At 44.2% G+C, this 11,485-nt stretch overlaps 1 protein-coding gene across 1 annotated transcript in view; it reads left to right on the forward strand.

The window, feature by feature from the left end:
* Positions 1-250: 250 nt before the first annotated feature.
* Positions 251-11,485, forward strand: part of LOC144512984 (SH3 domain-binding protein 4-A-like) — a 35,997-nt gene continuing 24,762 nt past the window's right edge. The window contains exons 1-2 of the mRNA XM_078244015.1: positions 251-522; positions 10,772-10,938. Of these exons, the coding sequence (XP_078100141.1) occupies positions 10,815-10,938 (124 nt within the window). The 5' untranslated portion in view covers positions 251-522; positions 10,772-10,814. The remainder of the gene's footprint in view (positions 523-10,771; positions 10,939-11,485) is intronic.

The raw sequence follows: 11,485 nt of genomic DNA on the forward strand, positions 1-11,485 counted from the left end.
AGTAATATTCTAAAAGGTGACTTCTACCAACGTCATTTTCTGGTAAGAGACTTTAACTCAAGTATTGATTTCAAGTATATATGACAGTGTGTGTGTGTGTGTGTGTGTGTGTGTGTGTGTGTGTGTGTGTGTGTGTGTGTGTGTGTGTGTGTGTGTGTGTGTGTGTGTGCGGCCACGCCCCCACCCAGTGACGACACACCCCCGTCGCATCCACTACAGCCGCCCTCCTCCTCCAGAGCTCCGACAGACCGGAGCAGAGGCACACGGGAAGCGGCGTGTCTGCGCATCTATCACCGTTACAAACTTCATGAACTGGGGGGGCGGGGACGAACGATAATCTTCTTTTCACCTATTCTTTTTTAACCTTTTTTTTTTTTTCCTTCTTCTTCTTTTTTTGATCTTCAAGTCAAATGACACGAGGGAAAAGAAAAAGAGGAAGAAGTCTCTCCATCGGCTCTTATTTTTCACCTTCTTATCACTGAGCCGCCACTCACGAGCGTTCGGGCTTCCAGCCAGCAGGAGGTCAGTCCACATTACCATCAATTTTACACTTAATTACTTCTGATTCTCATTTTAACCAACCATTTGCTCAATTTGTTCGCTAATCTAGCAGAATAATGTGCGGAGAAGAATTCGGCTTCACTCACGTGACACACATCCATCGTATATTGCCGTGGTAGCCTATTATCCGCCTGCGGTGCTCTATAGTGTTCTACATGGTGTTGCGTGGGCATTGCTGCTTTACGGGGAGTTTATAGCTGCATTACTTTTACATTTTGACTTTTTTTTTTTAAAGTCTTTTATGACAATTAGGCCTACTGGTTTTCAAGGTCTAGTTTCTAGTGCTTATTCTAGGTTTTTTTTCCCCTTTCTTTTTTCGTGTGTTTCTTTTCCTCTTTTTCATCTTCTCTCGAGTCTACCGGTAATTATTCTTTAATTTAGACACAGCATGTAGGCACACGGGAGAGCTCAGCAGCAGATGGAGGAGAAGTGAGTGGAATTATGAAATTGGACAATTAGCGCGATATTGTCACGTGTGCGCACACGGCCGAGCGCGTGCACGCCTCCTTAAAGCCCCTGCCAATAAGGTCATCTGATAAGCTGAAAATCCTCCCTCTCTCTAGCTCTATCAGGGCTGCCCCGAGGTTGACACACACACACACACACACACACACACACTGTGCCTGAAGTCATCCTGTAGTTAATTAGATGGAGTCTGACTTCAATCCTTCCTTCTGTGCTGGTATTTTCTCCTTTTCTCCATCTCCTAATGTCTCTTACCTGTTCCTCTCCACCTCTTCTTCTTCCCCTATCCCCTTCATCCTCTGTCTTTTTCGCCTCCTTTTCTTCGTCACTGCCGTCTTCTTCCTTCCGTCTGCCTCCTCTTCTTCCAAACTGTTTTTACGGACAATTCTTTTTGGCCCCCCTTCCCGTGTCTCCTCTTCCATGTTACTCTTCATTTGCCTCCACGTCCTCTTCTTTTCCCACTCGTCACGTCTTCTTTCCCTTCCTCTCTCCTTCCTCCTTTTTGCTGTTGTTTCCTTTGTCTTCCTCTTTCAACAAACGCATGCACAGAAACAGATTTCCAAAGTGACACTAACACACACACACACACACACACACACACACACTTTGTGTTTTTTACTACACCTTCCCGCCCCCGTCCGTCAAGGCTGTAAGCCTGAAAACTACCGTGTCATCATTTTCCAGGTGCGCTCCATTTTGTATTTAATGGCTGCTCAGCACAACACACACACACGCACACACGCACGCATAAAGTTGTACAAACACACACACACACACAGACACACACACACTCCCTGTTCCGATTATTGGGTAAATTACGCCTGTGCTTAAACACCCTTAAACGTTCAGTTTCTGGCAGAAAGGCCAGCTGATGATGTAATACATCCTCATAATCCACTAACTTCAGTACATGTCCGTTTAAAAGGTTGAAATGATGTAAAACTGTGACCCATTAAGCCGCCGCGATTGAACAACGCAACGGCGACTCGCATTTTCGCCTCATTTAATCCACATCATTACATCATCAGTTCAAAACCTGCTGAGGCCTTTTTCACTGACAGTGTTGGGAAGGATACTTTCAAAACGTATTCCGTTACAGAATACATGCCCACAAATGTAATTTGTAACGTATTCTGAATACTTGGATTACTTCCACGTTGAATTCCATTTTATAAGTGTAGGAATGCGGCTTACTAAACAGGCCTATTCTGGTGTGTTCTTCTGTTCCAAATGGCTGAATGTGTACCTAAACAAGCAGATAGATTTTTGTATTTGTAGTCCCGAACTGCATACTACAAAAATCTAACCGCAGTCTAAGCTACCACGAGCTAATTTGAGCTAACGTTAGCTAGCATGTCAAATGGGGCTAGTCAGTCTTTCAACGGCTCTGGGGCTAGTAAATCACGTAGGAGAATGTAAAGTCACACGTCAACTATAAAATAGCAAGGTGACCAGTAAAACTACAGCAGACTACCCCTGGCTAAAAAAAAAAAAAAAAAAAAAAACGTACTTTAAGATGCTTCTTCAGGTTGGAGGGGGAGCAATTTGGACGCTGAAAGGAGGTTGGTTGCTGGCAAGCAGAGGTTGCACTGCACAGTTATATTTAGTTCTCCCTGTTCTTTCTTTAATGTGAAATGCTGTTTGAATTTCCAAGATAGAAACGCATTCCTGCCCAGGCTATCAGTGATCACGCAAATAGCTCATTTTTTCGTTTTCATATTGGGGCTTCTGGGAAATGCGTGGAGTTGCCTCAACCTATTCAGAGAGTGAATAAACTGGTGAAACAGAGAAGTATCGTCATGTAATCCATTGATTTCAACAATGTAACTGTATTCTAAATACCAACTATTTAAATTGTAACTGTAACGGAATACAGTTACTCATAATTTGTATTCTGAATACGTAACGCTGGTACATGTACTCCGAAATGCTGGTTAATGTGACGATTAGCTTCTTTTGCCCGTTATCTGAATTTATGACGTGAACACATTTCCCACAGTTCACAGATCGGATCTCGTGTCCCGTCATCCATCCATTAATGCTTCATTAGTTGTTACTCGGCTCTCCCCCCCCCCGCTGCAAATAGACACGCTAGAGGTAAATTATAGAATTCAAAGCACTTAATGTTGGAGCTTGAGCCATCTGCTGCCCTAAAGCTGACTTGTTGACGTGTTTCGAAATGGTACTTCCTCTTTCTGAGTGTGAAGCTCTTTTCGGGTTGAAGAATCTCCTTCAGCGCCGAGGTGCAAGTGGCATTAAATCTCAGCTCATTCAACAGGGAACATTTCATGCTGAGCGGAGAGAGGAGCGATTGTAATATTTTACGGATGAATTTTCTCTGGTGATGAACAGTGGCGGTCCAGGGCAGAGCGCCTCAGACTAATGTACTTGACCACATACCAAGCGGAGGGTTTTTTTGTCACAAAGCAGCAGCAGAAAGACTCACTCACACATGATATGATCAGCGCTGGAAGAAGTATTCAGATCCTTTACTTGAGTAAAAGCACTAACATCACACTGTAAGAAATACTCTGCATTCTCCAAGGGTTAGGGTTAGTCCAAGTCCTGCATTGAAAATGTTACTTAAGTAAAAGTCTGTAAGTATCATCAGGACAATGTATTAAAAGTAAAAGTACTCAATGCAGAAAAATCCTCCCGTTTTAGGAACGGGAAACGATCCAAACAGTTCTGTCAATCAACTAAGTGTTTAATCGGCCAATCATTTCAGCTGGACTTGAATCGGCAGAATCTGTGCTTCCTCGTCCTTTAAATTGCGAAAATCAAATGTCACTCACAGCGAATTAGGAGGCAGGGAAGCTAGCTTGGGACACTCGTCATCTGCCTCTCTGTTCGCCGTCTGTTGTGTGAACCGAAGACTTTGGTAAAGTCATTTCAAGCTATTTGACTTGGTCTCAACCCCTCAAGTCAGTCAGGAGTCTGTCTTTGGTTTATTTCATCATGATTTAAGAGACTTTTAGCCCTTCAGCCTCCTCCTTTGATCTGGAATTACTGCCTATTTGAATATTTACACAGAAAGTTCAACGGTAGAGTTAAGTATTACTATCGGTTCAGTTTGACATGATTTTGTGTTCAAGCCGCGCACCAACAGGTCTGTGCTGCCGTGTGCTAACCCGTAATCTGCTCATTTTAAACAGCTGTGATGGAAAAGCGATAAACTCCTCCATGAGCTTATGGCTGCTGCAAATGGTTATTATAGCAGCATTCATCCAGGGATTAGGACCGGCCGACTCGCGGCTAATTAAACCTTCGACTCACCGCTCCTCCACTCTGTCAGCCTGACTGAAATGAGTTAATAACGCAGAGCATTTCACCGACTCGCATATTGATGCAGACGTGGGGGACAAAAAACATTCCTCTTCCCAATCAAAGTTTCGTTCTCAACCCCTCAGTCTCGTTCTAAACCCCTCAAAGTCTCGGTCTCAACCCCTCAAAGTATTGGTCTCAACCCCTCAAAGTCTCGGTCTCAACCCCTCAAAGTCTCGTTCTAAACCCCTCAAAGTCTCGTTCTAAACCCCTCAAAGTCTCGGTCTCAACCCCTCAAAGTCTCGGTCTCAAACCCCTCAAAGTCTCGTTCTAAACCCCTCAAAGTCTTGGTCTCATCCCCTCACAGTCTCGTTCTAAACCCCTCAAAGTCTCGTTCTAAACCCCTCAAAGTCTCGGTCTCAACCCCTCAAAGTCTCGGTCTCAACCCCTCAAAGTCTCGTTCTAAACCCCTCAAAGTCTCGTTCTCAACCCCTCAAAGTCTCGTTCTAAACCCCTCAAAGTCTCGTTCTAAACCCCTCAAAGTCTCGGTGTCAACCCCTCAAAGTCTTGCTCTTTTCTCGGTCTCAACCCCTTAGTCTCGGTCTTGACTCTGTCTCTACCCCTCAAAGTCTCAGTCTCAACCCCACAAATTCTCGCTCTTGTCTCGGTCTCAACCCCCTCAAAGTCTCGGTCTCAAACCCTCAAAGTCTTGCTCTTTTCTCGGTCTCAACCCCTCAAACTCTTGGTCTTGTCTCGGTCTTGTCTCGGTCTTGTCTTGATCTTGTCGCGGTCTTGTATCGGTCTCAAACCCCTCAAAGTCTCAATCTTGTCTCCGTCTCAAACCCCTCAAAGTCTTGGTCTTCTCTCGATACACTCTGGTCTTGGTGATGACTTGGTCTCGGTTTAGGTGGTCTTGACTACAACACTGGCATCTATTACTCAACAAATGTACTTTAAGGTTTGCAGAATCAGCTAACAAGCCCTTAAAGTTGTTTTCATTTGATTGTATTATAGTGATGGTAAAGAATCATGACTCAGACTGAGTCAGGAGTCTGTCTTTGGTTTATTTCATCATGATTTAAGAGACTTTTAGCCCTTCAGCCTCCTCCTTTGATCTGGAATTACTGCCTATTTGAATATTTACACAGAAAGTTCAACGGTAGAGTTAAGTATTACTATCGGTTCAGTTTGACATGATTTTGTTTTCAAGCCGCGCACCAACAGGTCTGTGCTGCCGTGTGCTAACCCGTAATCTGCTCATTTTAAACAGCTGTGATGGAAAAGCGATAAACTCCTCCATGAGCTTATGGCTGCTGCAAATGGTTATTATAGCAGCATTCATCCAGGGATTAGGACCGGCCGACTCGCGGCTAATTAAACCTTCGACTCACCGCTCCTCCACTCTGTCAGCCTGACTGAAATGAGTTAATAACGCAGAGCATTTCACCGACTCGCATATTGATGCAGACGTGGGGGACAAAAAACATTCCTCCTCCCAATTTTGAGGAAGGCTAACCCACATGCCCTCCAGCAGTCTGTTAAGATCCCACGAGGGCTCATTTTTTAGCTCTCTCTCGGTATCACAGTCTTGTTTAACTGGTGTTTCTTTTTAAAGGGTAACTTCATGTTTTTTCTTCCAACTTGGACCCTTTTGTCCTATGTTTTTGTGTGTAAGTGACTGATGGGAACAACAATCTTTAGTCCAGTATTTAGCGAGAACGCTGTGATTAGCAGTGAACCGGACTGCGATGTAATCCTACGGGGCAAATGTGCATCGTCAATTCCGTCCACTAAAAGTGCTGTTCTTGCCGCTGACAGGCTCAGCTTATTATTGTGTCTTATTATAAGTGTCTGACAACATTATGGAAAGGATTCCTACAGTTATAGACTTTTTTTGAAAAGAGTAAAATCATTTGTGTAACCAGAAACAGCTCTGAGATCGTTAGTGCTAAACCCATCACAGAAAAACAGTACTTTTAGCGTGTATGGAACATATTTTCACATGTAAATCGGTAAACTATGTGTTTATTTCAACCAGAGTTGTAGAGTTGTGATTGTTGGAAAAGTGGAAAGACGAACCAAAGCGGCTTTTCAGTTTTATTTAGTTTCTGTCGACTTTGAATGAAGTGTATTTTACGATGCTAAAATTTGTGTTGATTTACATGGAGTCTGGTGGGTTTAGCGAACACAATTTCGCAGATGTTTTTATGTTTAAAAAAAGAATCTTACTCTTTAACAGAAAGGTCGACCTCCTTAGAAATCCTTTCCATAATGTTGTCAGACACTTTGACACAATTTCCCTATAACTTACATTGTAGCTTGTTTCGCTGACTGCCGACTGCAGCGATCTCGCTTAATACTGGACCAACGTCAAAGATTGTTGTTCCCATCAGTCACTTAGACACAAACGCATGGGGGAAAAGTTGTAGGAAACAAAACCCCGAAGTCACCCTTCAAATGCTTGTGTCAGTTTTCCTTCTCAAATCCTGGTGCAAAAGTATCCAGGAGGCTCAGCATGGATCTGCAGGGGTCGTTTTTAAAGAATCCAGTTGGAGCTGAACTGAACCTCCTGCTGCGTTTCCCGTCACAGCGAACAGCAGCCTCCTCATTTTCTTCTTCCGCCCCCCCCCCACACACACTCCCCTGTATCTGTCTCGCCTCCTGCTGCAGTCAGTGGGGGGATGGCCTCCACGTTATATCAAAGCCGGTGACAGTGTCTTTGTCTGTCGGCTTGTTATTGATCGCAGCCTCGCTCTGGCTGCCCGCTGAGGAGGGGTTTTATCGACGGGCGACACTCTCCCCCCGGCGAGCAGAGAGGGCGCAGCGAAATGAAATGTCAACCCCGGTGGAGTTTGACTGCATGGCTTTCGGCACAACTCCCGTTTCAACAGATGCAGCCGGGAATTAGGAGGAAAGTCAGAAGTTTTCACTGTTTTAAAGAAGTAGTGATAGTGTTGAGGAAACGTGCACTGTAGCGACCGGTTTATGTATGACCGTTTCCCATGTTTCCATTTATAAATATGAGGGATGTTATACAGTAAGATGTCACAGGGACCTTCACGGTATGTGGCCAATGATTTGCCACATTTTTGTTATTTCTGCATGTGTTTTATTGATGTGTGTAGAGACACTTTTTTGGAGGAAGTTCTGCCCAGCTGTTCAGAGCCACACTCTTAAGAAGTATCCGTGTATTAACAGTTGTATGACTGTATGTCCATCCATCCATCTTCATCCGCTTATCCGGGGTCGGGTCGCGGGGGTAGCAGCTCCAGCAGGGGATCCCAAACTTCCCTTTCCCGGGCCACATTAACCAGCTCCGACTGGGGGATCCCGAGGCGTTCCCAGGCCAGGTTAGAGATATAATCCCTCCACCTAGTCCTGGGTCTCCCCCGAGGCCTCCTCCCAGCTGGACGTGCCTGGAACACCTCCCTAGGGAGGCGCCCAGGGGGCATCCTTACCAGATGCCCGAACCACCTCAACTGACTGTATGTGTTGACAGAAATTGCCCACAGAATGTGATTCGCAGTTGTATTTGGGTTTTTCAAAGTGCATGATAATTTGTGCTCTGACAAACTTTTGTCCCCCACAGAGGTTTGTTTTGGGCGATTCAAGTCCGCTATGTCACTTTTTTTCTACGTTTGATGCTCTTTACGAAATTTGAAGTTCTTTTTCCCGCTTTTTTCCGTCGTTTGTTCAATGGTTTTGGTCGCTCTTTTCTACCTTTATGACACTTTTTTTGACCTCGTTGACGCTACTTTGGATGTTTTTCGTTACTTTGTTTCGGTGTTTGTCGCTTTTTTGAAGGTTTTTGTCTTCAAATGTTCTGTATTTTAACTGTACACATAATTTCCGTTTTTTTTTTGTTTTTTTTTATTACGGGGGAAAGTCCAGGTAATGAACTGCCCGAACCTTTTCTGTTATTTCACGGATTTATTTGTTAGAGTGCAGATCAGCTTAGGACAAAAAGCTCTATACTCAGTGCTCGTCGTCTCCTTGCTAATGACGGCTCACTTGCTGTGTGTTTTTCGTGGTTTTAGATGAAATCAGAAGATGCTGTAACAAAATGAAGGGCGTTATTTTATTATTTTTTCAAATACCTGCATCTAAATCAAAATCCTCAGCGTTTTAATGGGAAAACACGGAGCAGAGATCCAGCTCCAAACATTCAAGCGCTAATGAAGTGAACAGCAAAAGGCATTTTACACGGCAGCTTCTGCAGCCGGTGTTTTTAATCGGATCGAAATGGCGTCATTAGTGTGCAAATGCCAATGTTCCCACTGTTGCTCGCCAACATCTTGCAGGAAGAATAAAAGTCTCTTGTGACTGAAGGGAAACAACGTTTTGCTGCAAAACAATTTTGTCACTGCGTCTCCAAATCAGATTACTGTCCTCTGCTGAGTGTGTTTTCAGACTCAAAATTGAATCACATCTCAGTAAAGGAAATTGGTAACTTGTGTGACACAATCAGAGATGTAAATACTTAGAATACACAGAGCAATGCAGCATTCGCAGCCAGAGGAGGGGGAGATGGCTGCCGTAGGAAATGATTACTGCTGGTGTTGCTGCAGGCAGCAGCTGAACATCTGAAGTTAAAGGAGACCTATTATGTAGCATTGTCAGCTACTTGTATTGTATTTTGTGTTTCTACTAGAACACGTTTAGATGCTTTAATGCTCAAAAAAAAACACTCTATTTGATTCATACTGCCCATGGCTGCTGCACCTCTATTCACCCTCTGTCTGAGACGCTCTGTTGGAGCGCCTGTCCCTTTAGGCCCCACTCGACCCCCTCCCGAAAAAGCCCAGTGTATTCTGATTGGTCAATGTTTCTGCATCTCTGAGTCTCCACATCTGTTGCTGTCTCTGTACAGTCTTTGGAGACTGACTGCAAGTGCAACGGAGTATATAGCGGGACTTTGTACTGTGAAAAAACACCAATAAAGGCTTGTTAGTCTATATCCACGACGTTCCACTTCCGGGATAGCTCCGTTGGTGGCATTAATTCTGCCGGATGTCCCTCTATCGGCGGGATGGCCGTCCCCTTCCTCTTTCTTTGTGTTGGCGTTCCAAACTCTGGTGGATTTCTGAGGACTATGGTTAACTGCTCCTCAGATCTCTGCAGGGTAAATCCAGACAGCTAGCTAGACTATCTGTCCAATCTGAGGATTCTGTTGCACGCCTAAAACTACTTTTGAACGTACACGTTCCACCAAAACAAGTTCCTTCCTGAGGCTATTTTGCAGAGGCACCGTGGCTCCGTCAGGCGCTTAGCGCCGTCCCGCCCAAGACTATTGTGATTGGTTTAAAGAAACGTTTTCTTCTCCCATCCCGTATGGTTGTGTGGACTAGCCAGACCCTCCTACGCTGCACTGTGGTGGGAGGTCTTGCAATGCGAGACTAAGCAGTAATGTGACCCGAAATTGGGAAGAAATGAACAACATTGGCAGCCAAGGTTACACAACAAGTATGTGTAACTTAAAAAAAACACTGCAGTAGTGCCTGCCTGGAGCAGTTGACCAATCATAGAAACCCAGCTGAGCCGAGAGTAGAGTGGTAGTTTAGCACAGTGGAAAATCTGAAGCTTTTGCCCACAGGGATTTCTCTAAAATACTTTGGCCGACATTGTAACATCATAGCTATGACAGAAAATACAGAGAAGCATAATAGGTCACCTTTAAGTATGAGCTTTTTAAGTTGTTCCAAGTTTGATGTGGAAGAACCAGGGATTTAAAGTGGGCTGATACGATCTGGAACGGCATTCCGGCACCTTTTGATTAATAAGTAAATTAATCTAATTAGACGTTTCATACAGTTTCAAATTTGATTACGATCGTAAGGGACGTCTCCTGTGTCAACAGCCAATAGAGAAGTCAGCTGTTAAAGTCAGCTACAAACTATAGAAATAAAATGATCCATAATCCATTTTATTTTTCATGTTACAAACAGCTGGTCGAAATGGCAGAGTTTTAGACGGAGCCTCAACGCGGGGCGCGATCGTTCTGTGATCACGAAATATGCTTCCCATTGAAATGCGTTACTTTAAAATCCGTGCTCACCACACGAAAATAACGACATCAGCGTGTTCAGTACACGAATCAATAGATTCAATAACGTGACCATTTCACGAACTGCCATGAGACTGGGCTGCGTTATCCGCATTCATATTTAGACGAAACAAATGATATATCCAGCTATGACAAAAGCCTAAAAGTCGGAAGTTAGAACTGACGTACAAAGAGGTGTTGTTATGGATGGAGATGATGCACCGTCTCGTTGGTGTAAACTGGCAGCTTTCAGAACGCGTTGCAAGAAGAAGTTTCAACTCGTCTCGTCGCAAATTGGGTCTTGGTCGGAACTGGGCTTTATACTCGCTTTTGGAATTTGCTCTAGATTCTAGTATCGGCTTAATGCTCTGAATGCAGATGTGTATAAAGTTGGCTGGTCGCTCCCACCCTGAAATGCTTTGTTTGTTTCCCATCCAGATGGAAAGCTGTCAATGAGCTAATTCTATGTTAAGCACCAGCCATGGCTGCCCACCGCATCATCAGAGTGACGAACAACAATAACGTCCTTCCTCGCTGCAAGTCTGAGGGGACGCTCATCGACCTTAGCGAAGGGTTCACCGGGGCCAGTCTTAACGATGTCAAAGGTCAGTGTTTTGCGGGGCGGCCTCTAGCTCACCCAGTAAGAGTGTTCGCCCCATGTTGGCTGAGTCTTGCAGCGGCGCAGGGTTCGAATCCGACCTGCTGCCCTTTGCTGCGTGTCATCCCCCATCTCTCTCCCCCTTTCTGGTCTATCTACTGTCAGTAAAGGGAAAAGCCCCAAAAACATAATCTTAAAAAAAAGTCAGTGTTTTGCTGTATCCACGGCAGTTTAACGCCATTGTTGTTATAGAGAAACTGTGTGTACTGTGAGGTACAATATCAATTATTCAGATATGATTCATTAGAACTAATTGACTCAATAGCTTGAGAATTTGTTGTTTTCAATTTTGTGCTTTTCATCGTTTGCAGTTCAAATATTCAGTCATATGTTGGAAGCAGTATTATTCTCATTATTCTGAGTTTGCGCTTCATTACAGCTTTGTTTACATGCTCTATAAAACGCACACGACGTGAACTAAAAATAGACGATGATGCAGTAAATTATGCAGTTCATCTGCTCATATTTTTACTTTGTGAGCTGAAAATGTTAAG

This window comes from Sander vitreus, chromosome 24 (assembly GCF_031162955.1).
Source record: "Sander vitreus isolate 19-12246 chromosome 24, sanVit1, whole genome shotgun sequence".
NCBI lineage: Eukaryota > Metazoa > Chordata > Actinopteri > Perciformes > Percidae > Sander > Sander vitreus.